Source organism: Eurypyga helias, unplaced genomic scaffold (genome assembly GCF_000690775.1).
Source record: "Eurypyga helias isolate BGI_N326 unplaced genomic scaffold, ASM69077v1 scaffold36097, whole genome shotgun sequence".
NCBI lineage: Eukaryota > Metazoa > Chordata > Aves > Eurypygiformes > Eurypygidae > Eurypyga > Eurypyga helias.
Window position 1 is genome coordinate 6,316 of NW_010260400.1, and position 9,895 is coordinate 16,210.

The 9,895-nt window shown below is 47.4% G+C and overlaps 1 protein-coding gene across 1 annotated transcript; it reads left to right on the forward strand.

Annotated features, from left to right (window-relative positions):
• The first annotated feature begins 974 nt into the window (after positions 1-974).
• Positions 975-7,227, forward strand: FAM60A (family with sequence similarity 60, member A). Its single transcript, XM_010155031.1, has 5 exons — positions 975-1,120; positions 2,937-3,036; positions 3,993-4,119; positions 5,541-5,691; positions 6,566-7,227. The coding sequence occupies exons 1-5, from the start codon at positions 993-995 to the stop codon at positions 6,726-6,728; spliced, it is 669 nt and encodes a 222-aa protein (XP_010153333.1). The 5' UTR covers positions 975-992; the 3' UTR covers positions 6,729-7,227.
• The last annotated feature ends 2,668 nt before the right edge of the window (positions 7,228-9,895 follow it).

Sequence of the window (9,895 nt, forward strand, 5' to 3'; positions counted from 1 at the left end):
GGAATCGCCTCCGCTGTACATAACCTGCTGTGGTAGCAAACGCCAGCCGGGTGTAGTGAAAAGGGTGGGCAGAGCGCTAAGAGCAGCGCGGCGTTGGCTCTCTGAGCCAGTGCTGAGTTTGCAGCGCAGGTGGTTAAGAAAACTTCCCTGTAAATGGAATACCTTTTGCTCCCGAGTTATTGGCAGTGGCTGGGATGTGTGGTAGGTGCGTACTGAAATGGCTCCAGGGTCCTGCTGCCCAGCCTTTTTCGAGCTAGGTTTCCTTCCCATGGAAAGCAGGGCGGGGACGGTGGGAGAGCAAGAGCTGAGCCTGTGCTGACAGGGAGCTGGGATGCTCACCCGGGCCTGAGAGTGAGGAAGCGCTCCGGGGTCCCGCAGCGCAGACGTGGCCGCTGAGGGCTGGGTGGGACTGCACCTTGCTGTTTTGAGAGCGGCTTTTCAGGTATGTCTGCCCTACAGCCTAGAGGTACGGCTGCAGCTCACTTAAAACGCCTCCTACTTGCTTTCAGCAAAGCTTGGCAGGACGTTTCCAAGGAACGCCGGTGATGATGACGAGGTAGTCGCAGTGACCCAGGGTTCAGCTGCCAGCTACTTACCTGGGGGCTGGGGCAGGTTCACGCAGCCTGTTCTGCCACGCACGTAGGGCTTTCATTAGCCCAGACAGCTGCATTCACACCCCTGGGTTGTGCTGTTGCACATGTGCCCTTAGAGTAGAATTGTGCTGTAAATGAGCTTTCACGAGTCCTCCTGGGTATTGCTTAACATTCCAGCTGTTGATAATTATTTTTTAATAAGAAAGTGTATTCTAGGTGTGTCTGTTCTTCTGGGGCAATGCAGGATAGAGCTATGGTCTAATCTAGCCGTTTTCATCCTGAATTATAATTTACTTGTGGTTTGCCCAGTGAATTGCTCAGGTTTTTCTTTCCGTATCTAACAGTGATAAGTAACACCAGTTCCCGTTTGTTTTCACAGGTTACAGCTGGGAGGAAAAGATGTTTGGCTTTCACAAACCGAAGATGTATCGGAGTATAGAGGGCTGCTGTATTTGCAGAGCGAAGTCTTCCAGTTCTCGTTTCACTGACAGCAAACGCTATGAAAAAGACTTCCAGAATTGTTTTGGGTAAGATTCTTTCTTTAGTCAACATCGTGGTAAGTCACGGTGTTGGTCTCGGGGCCGTGAACCTGACGTGCTGTCCCCCTTGCTCAGAGCGACAGAGACTAGGTTAGCAGAGATGGGCAGTGGGGGAAGGCTGGTTTCGGCTTCCTCACAACTTGCCAGGCCAGGTGGGGCTGGAGCCTCTGCTGCCGTGTTGGGTACCGCTTGGTTGTTGGCCTGCTGCCGATGGAGAGCTGCCGTCCTTCCTAACGGTGAAGGGTCAGGCTCGTGCCTCTCCCACCTCGCTGCACATGCAGGGATTTGGACCCCTCTCGGACTCTGCATTTTGCACATACTCCTTGGAGGTGTAAATTCCCACGCAAGGTGGTGTCCTCCTGGACAGCACAGGTCCATGGAGGTTTTCTGACTCTGAAGGCTCAAGATGGTTAAAGAGAACTTGCTGGGTAGTTATTTAGCTGTTCCAGCAGGGCTTATGCACACTGCCTTGTTTGAAGCATTGGTGCCTTTGTTCAAATAGGGCATATCAAGATGTTATTAAAACTTCTTATTGGAAACCCCTTCTGATGGAAAGTGACCATCGAGTAATTAGATTTCCAGTTGGGCAGTGTTGCAATGAGGATTTCTCCTGTTTATTGCTGTAGTATTCCAGGAAGGTACTTCCCCTGGAGAAAAGTTGGCTGTTGGTAGATATTTTCTGCTTTGTCTTTCTGGTCCTGTTGGATTACCTCTCCTCAAAACCTTAGGCCTCAGTGGCAATTTCCCATGTCATATTAAAAGCTATATATACACGTCCGCGTTGCTGCTCTTGTCCCGAGTGCGTGACTTCATAGGAGTGAATCTTTGCAACCTTTAGAAATATTTCCCTCTCCTCCCCTTTTTCTAGCAACGCTCCTTTCGAGCGTTGAAAGGACAAACCCAAAACTTCATAGCGCTTTGTGTATTCACTGTGGATTTCTGCACATAAATCTGGTGCTGACAATTTTCCTTGTCCTGTTTCTTGGCTACTGTCTTTGGCAGTGGAAAGACTGCGTGAAGGCCTCGCTGCATAATGGTTTTTTTATTATTTTGTTGTTGTTAACTACAGCGAAGAAGCTTGTAGCGTGCCAGGGCCTTTGGTCTTGCGCTATCTGAAACATGTTTGCCAAGGTAAAAACGCAGATGTAGCACTGAGCAAATAGTGGCTTATCTGAGCCTGCCCCATTCGTCTATAAATGCCTCAAAGTCTGCCCGTTTATATTTCTTTCAGCGTGGGTTAGCAGCAGCGATTTCTGAAAGCAGCGAGTATTGCTGTCATTCCAGTGACTGCTGGGCTTGAAACCTTATCCCACGCTTGTGCAGGAGTGTGTTGGGTGGTTTTTGTTACTCATCCTTGAGGCTCTGTGAGAAAGTTAAGAGCTGAATAAGCTCTTGTCAGATATCTGAGGTCTGTTCCTAAAAGTACATTCAAGGAATACGATTATTCCTCCTCCCACCCTCTCTAATCAAAGCAAACAACCCACTGGAATTGTGTGGTGTTTTCCTAGGTTTTGTTTTTTTCCCAAACCAACTGAAGGTGATAGGACTTGTTTTTAGTGCCCCTCTAAGGGCAGATTATGGCACCCTTTATTTCCGTATCGAAGAGCGCTTTCTGAAAGCCAGACCTGGTCCTTAAATGGCAATGTTTGAGCACCCCAGATGAATTGTAATGCCTGAAAAACAGAACTGGAGAACCCTTGTTTTCCAACAATTTTTATGCTTGCTGTTATCAAGTGTGTGTGTGTGAGGGGAGGTGCTTTTATGAACTGTTGTCAAGTGATTTTTCTGCTTTTGTTTTCGCCAGGCTCCACGAGGCCCGCTCAGGAGATATTTGCAATGCTTGTGTCCTTTTGGTGAAAAGATGGAAAAAATTGCCAGCCGGATCCAAAAAAAACTGGAATCACGTTAGTATTTTATTTCTCCTCCACCCCAGCGCTAACTTGCCTGTGACCTTGGCCCATCCTGCTAGAGAAGGGGAGGTGCTGGAAAGGATTTGGGGTTTGCTGTTTCACACGCACTCTCCCTTCCCACCCTTGGAAGCTCCAAACCCTTCCTGGATTGTTTCCTGTTACATAGCTGCTCTTACCTGTCTTTGTTAGGCTTACGTGCAGCTGGTGATTATGCAAGCCTGGGATGAAGCCACAGACTAACCTACCTCCTAATCCCTTGTTCTCACAAACTCATGTGTCCAAGAGTCTCTTATGACACTCAAAACGTTTCAAATTTGAAACGTTTCTATCCAAAACCGGTCGCTTTTTTTTTTGTTTTGTTTCTTTTAATAATTTGAACAAGCGAGGTGACTTGCTCAAGCAACATGTAAATCTATGTCATTTAGATAATTACAATGACTAGTATCTCGCAGCTATTCCCACTCACATAATTTGTTTTGATACATCTAATTCAGTTTGGGCCTGGGGCCGGGAAGATGCTCGGGATCCTTTTTGTATGTTACAATCTCTATTCAGGAAGCCTTGATGGTAGTGGGAGCCAGAACTATGGTTATTACTACCACTAGCTTTATTCAGAAGTTAAATTGATGATTTTTTTAAAAGAACTCCAGCGCAAATGCTTGGCAGAAGCTCTTAATTGAACCTGCGTTGGCTTAAACAACTGTTGTCTACTGAACTGAATTTGTCAGAAATATGAAGGAGTCAAAAGTTGAACTGAACGTGCTTGTTGAACTAGTTTGCTGCATCTTGGTACAGACCAGATGTAAATGAAACACGCGTGTGAGACAGCATTGCCTTGGTGTGACTGACGCGGTGTGGGACGCCTCCAGCTAAGTCAGTACAGGTGCCTTGACTAGGGCAGCGTCTGGGCACGACGCAGAAGCGTTATGCACGTGTTTTCTGTGTTCTAGGTGGTAGATGCCAGGGCTGGGCCCAGTCTTAAAACAACCCTGAAACCAAAGAAAATGAAAACTCTCTCTGGAAGCAGAATAAAGAGCAATCAAATCAGCAAACTGCAAAAGGAATTCAAGCGGCACAGTAAGTGGATCCAAAGAGATTCTGGCAGTAGACTTTGGCCCCCCCTAGCATAGCTTACCCTTAACTAGCCAAGCTGAATCACTCTCTAGATTCCATTGTACATTCACACATTTGGGCGCTCCTGGCTTCACCACCTCCCCTCCTCCAAGGGCTTGGGAAGGGGGTGGAATGAGGAGGAAGAGCTTGTGTGCAGGGTGGGCTGTGAGACAGAGGTGAGGATGCGGCGAGAGGGAGTGGGGAGTTTGGCTTGGAAGTGTAGGCAGTTGTAGCTCATGTCCCGCGCTTAAATTTCATGTCTATAGAAAGAACTTTTTGGGCAAGACCCTCATTGAAACACAAGCTGGAAGAGGTTTCCTACTGCTCACAGTGATGTGCTGTGGCCATTTTCAGCTCTTTTTTTTTTTTTCCCCAAGAAGCACTGTTCCCTTGATACTGCTATCAGTCTTCCTTCTCTATGTGTTTTCAACCCAGGCTTTCTTTAGCCTAGGTATTCCCCTCAACCCCCCTTAAATTCCTGCCGTGTTCCTTCAGTATAGCTTCCTTACACCTTCCTCTGTTGGTCTTAGTGATTTCTTCCCACTAGTGCTTAGACTCCTCAAATAGATTTGGATTCATAGCTTTCCAGCAAAGCCATCTGCCAGTTATCCTCTAAATATATGCTGGTACTTGCGATTTTTCCTCTAAAGCAAACCTTCCAGCTTCTTAACTGTTGCTGACTTGGTCTTCTCTCTCTTTCAATTATCCTACCTGGCCTGAGGAAAAGCTCTCCAAAGAATCTGTAAAGGCCCTGACCCAAAGACCTTGTATCTCCTTGTTCAACATGCTGTAGTTAATCTAACCGCGTTACTGTAGGTGCTAGAGGAGATAACTCAGAGGTAGGCTAGTAGATCTCCTCGTGAGGGGTGCGTCTGCTCTGAGTCCATAGTTTGTAGTCTTGATCCTGCACAAGCTCAGCACTGCCTAACCCGTTGCACTGATGAGAAAAGCTTTGCAAAACTAACTGAATGGATAAGAAAGGAGATTTACAGTGAGAGAAAAATCACTGTGTCCAAAGCACAGATCCCCATCGTCTTCAAGGGTCTTCCAGTGTGGGATTAGGATCTTGTCCAGAGTGTTGCCTGCACAGCCTATGTTTGAGCCAGGAACTGAAGCCTGATCCTGGACCTCTTTCCAGGCCCTTGTGTGCAAGGACTCCCTCCAGTTCCAAGTTCTGTCTCCTAAATGCTGACAGATAGTCTCTCTATTGAAATCAACAGGGGCAAGTGAAAAAGGGTTTGTCGTTGTTAGGAGGCGGGTTGGTTGGTTTGTTAATTAAAAAGTGTCTCTTATTTCCCAATCTGGATCTGACCTTTTACAAGTCGGGAAGATGCTAAGTCATTGGATGCATGTCCTGATTCTCGCGTTTATTCTTTCCCCTGCAGATTCCGATGCCCACAGCACCACTTCGAGCGCCTCCCCAGCTCAGTCGCCCTGTTACAGTAATCAGTCTGACGATGGCTCTGACACAGAGATGAGCGCTGGCTCCAGCAGAACACCAGTTTTCTCCTTCTTAGATCTCACGTACTGGAAAAGGTAAAAAGCAACAGAACGTGCACTTGGTGTAGATAGCAGTTCAGTTCCTGTACACGGTGCTTGGTGCTGCTGCTTGGGTATTTGCTGCTGCTGAACTTCGTTTGTTGTAAGTCGTTTGTTTAAGTCACACAGTGCTAACAGTATCTGCCTGTTTTGGAAAGAAATGCTGTGTGTTTAAGATGTTTTCCCCTATCTGCCTCCAGTTCTCCAAATACTAACACTGGAAGAAAACTCTTACAGTTTTGCAACTAACAGATAATAATCCTGACTGTTGTTATCTTGTCTTAAACTGGTGCCCTGTAGGGGTGTTAGCGTGTACAGCGGTGCTTTGGGCTTGCCAGCAAAACATGGCATTGGATTTGGGTGACCTGTGATAGTAGTCATTAAAAAAAAAAAAAAAAAGAATCTGGAGTGGGAGGAAAATCACAAGGTTTTCTGGGAGCTGGGGAGCTTGTTATCTCTTCCCGCCTGTTGTGACACAGTTTTCCCTTGTTTAGCTAATTGCTCTATTGAAATTGTTGTGACTCTGCTGCCTCCTCTCAAGTAGTGTTTGCAAGTGCATTATAGTCAAGGTTAGTTCAGCCCGGATAGTTGTGTATCTGAAACGTCCCTGGGAAGCAAAGTGGGAGACTTAGTTTTGTGTAGGCATGGGCTTGTTTTTCTTCCTTCTTGTTTTTTTTCCAAAAGCAGTGTTGTGGATTTAGGCACAGACTTGTTTTCTCTTTCTGAGCAGCCTTTTCTCTCCCATGCTCTGAGCTGGAGGCTTAGAAAAGTAGAGTCTTGGGTCAAACTGATTTTTTTTTTTTGCATTTCTGTAAATTCTCTACATTTAAACACACAAACTGTTTGTCTCTCTCCCTCCCGCTTCTTCCAGGCAAAAAGTCTGCTGTGGAATTATTTACAAAGGGCGTTTTGGGGAAGTCCTCATAGACACTCATCTCTTCAAACCTTGCTGTAGCAATAAAAAGTCTGCCACTGAAAAGCCAGAACAAGAAGGACCACAGTCTCCAGCAATCTCCACCCAGGAGGAGTGGTGACTTCCTTGGATAGCTGCAGAAGGTTATACAGATCCTCTGATTCCCTGGAAAAATACTAGAACAGTGACTGTTCACTTTGGACACCTGCTATGCTGCCAAAAGACTGTTCCCTAGGACCGTTTTGAGTTTTACTGCTACAATTCCACAAACTCTGAAGTCAGTTTGTATCCTTTCAGAAAGACTGTACATAATATTTAAGATGCTATGGAACACTTAGCAAAGCTGAATGCTGCTGCGAGGTTGTCTCATCTTCCCTCTCCACCCCCTCCACCGGAGAATAGGGGGTGGGGGTTTTGTATATTGAAGTTCATGTAGTTCATGTTTCCGTACTGAAAGAAGCAGTGGTTGTAAGGCTTTTTGGTATTTTTTTTTTAAAGTTGGTTGGTAACCCCTCTTAAATTCCCAAGAAAGTACTTCATTCTTAGACATGTATGAGTCAATAAGATGAACTAATACATAGAAATGTTATAAGTCACCTCTTTAGTTATATAAATATATATTTTTAAAGGTGTGGAGATCTCACCCTGATACTACTGACGTAACAAAGACAAATATTTCATCCCTCCTATGTGACACGGAGTGGCGAACTGCAGACGCCCCTACTACACGCGGTAGTCGCCCAAGAAGACCCCCGACACCAAGTGCTTTTGAGAAGGGGTGGGAGACCTCCCCTCCTCCGCTGGGGAGGACGGTTTACGCGAGAACGGAACCTGGGGAGGTGGGAGGCCACGTCGGTTTGACCCGGCAGCAGACACCCTGGGCACCCTTGCGTTTGGGGTGTGCGTTGGTCGGTTGTTTAAACCGCCGCCAGCTCAGTGCTTTGTGGGTGCTGGCTGCGAAAGGGGACGCACGGAGCTGTGCCAGCTCTCGGCATAGGCGCCCGTCCGACTCCGTCTGTAGGGTGGAAGCAGCTTCCTGGGAGAGTGTGCCGCAGTTTTAGCTCCCAATTGCTAAACGTTCCTTTTATGAAGGTTTAACTTGTGTAAGTTGGGAATTCTGCTTTCTTTTTGTTTGTTTCTGGTTTCGGGGGGAGAGGGGGGGTTCTTACTATTACTGTTTTGGGATATTCTACCACGGATTGCTACCATCTTTCCTTTTTGTGAGAGTCATGGGCATAATACTGTGGTGGGTAGAGTTTAGGACTGAATTTCTGTGTTAATCTCACTTCCTGAAATGGGAATGCTTAGCAAATGAAAATATAGGTAGGGAAAAATATGCAGGTTTTCTGAGGAGCCCCTGCCCTCAAAACTTTTTTTTTTTTTTTTCTTCTCCGTGGGGTAAGCTGACCTCTGGAGAGAAAGAACATCAGGGGAAACAGGGCTTTGACTTATCACAGCCTTACAGCTTAGAGCTTTCGTTGGTCTGATTTTGCTTTTCCTAAACTCTCTGAGGTTCTGAAGGGAGGACAGAGCTGCCTACCTTGCTTTCACCTGCAGCCGAGTAGAATCCTTTAGGCCGGAAAAAGACCCGTAAGACCACCGAGCCCAGCCGTAGGCGTAACGGATGCCTGCTTGTCTGACAGCTTGCGCGTGAGTCCTAGCTGGCTTTGCAGGCGCCTGCTTTCATTTGAATTTGTGTTTTCAGCATCAGTAATTCCTAAGGCTGCAGCATTGGTAGTAGGATGTGCTCTGATACGGATCATCTCTTCTGTATTTATTTATTTATTGCTAGAGTTCAACCACCGACTGCTTCCCCGACTCCCTCCCGCCTCTTCCATTCCTGGTAGTGATGCAAAACGAACTGTATGTAGTCATGCACTTTGTATTAATGTATTAGAGATCTACGGAACCTGTTTTGTACTTTTATACTGTTCAGACACTTGTAATCCAAACTTTTTTTTTACTAGGGTTATGAATAAATTTAGACTTATTTAGAAAATAAACAACTGCTCTGTTTGGTTAATCACACTTGGTGTTTCAACCAGCCCAGGCAACCCATGTTTCTGTTTGAATGAGACTTCTTTTTTCTGGGGGGGTAAGATAATTCTATGGAGTCTGGAAGGAAGAGCAGAGCAAGGGATGGAGATGATATTTGTTATGATAGACAGCAGTCTGAGGGCAGGATCACAGGGCTTTCCCTCGGCACTGTGTGGGCTGGGCTGTGCTGATGTTTGGTGTTCCCCGGGGGGGCTCCCTCGCTGTCCGGCAAAGGCCAGCTGAACCAACAGCGTGCGGAAACATCCCTTTCCTGATCCAGCAGCGTCGGTGGGAGAGACAAGTGCTTCTCTGCTGTAGCTGGATGGAGCCTGGAGCGTTTCTTCCCACGACAGGCGTAGTCAGCTGGAGAGGCTCCAGCAGGCCGGTGGGAGCAAGATCTGGCAGGAGATGGCAGTGAGTGAGTTTGGAAGATGAGGTGGTGCCCCGATAATGGGGACCACATCGCAACCTTCAGCACGATGGCTTCTCGAAAGAGACTGTTTCGGACTTGAGACACTGATTCCTGCCGATACGCTGGCTGCTTGCTTATAAATGGCGCACGATGGTGCGCAGAGGTTCACGTAGCGATCGTTGCGGTAAGAGCTCTGCGTGGACTGCAAGACCACGATGTGCTAGTACAATGGCATCTATTTTGGATGTCTGTTACCTGCTGTAGATGCCTAAACACACGTTGGGGGCATGGTCGGCTCACCCGAAGGGGAAAGCTCCATGCGACGTTGCTGAAGAGATGTGAGTGACCAAAAGGTGGTTTAAGGCAGGTAAACTTAGCGTGTACCCTACTCTGCAGCCTCCACCTTGGCCTCCTCTTGCACCACCGCTGTGTGTTGGTTACTGCGGGTAACCTGGCTGCTGGGAATGGCAGTGCTCATGGGCAGAGGGCGCCTGTTTCGGGGGGCAGGTAACCCACTGGAGGGCTACAGCTGCAGAGGAAGCTCCTATGGGAACCGGGGAGGCAGGATTTGCTGCCTTCAGAGCAACATGGAATGAAATCAGGAGGCAAAATCCTGGGTAAAGCCCACTCCCGTGCTCCACCTGAATCAGCTGTCGGCAGGACAAGCGTGACACCTGCTGAGATGCCCTGCAGCGCGAGCAGTACAGAGATGCTTTACAGAGGATCGTATTGTGCTCAAAAGATGAGGAAAACCAAGGCGCGTGTCACAAGGAGGTATTTTGCTGGAGGTCACCAATGGATGGGGAGCAGATCCATAATTCCCAAGCCTGAGCTGAGTG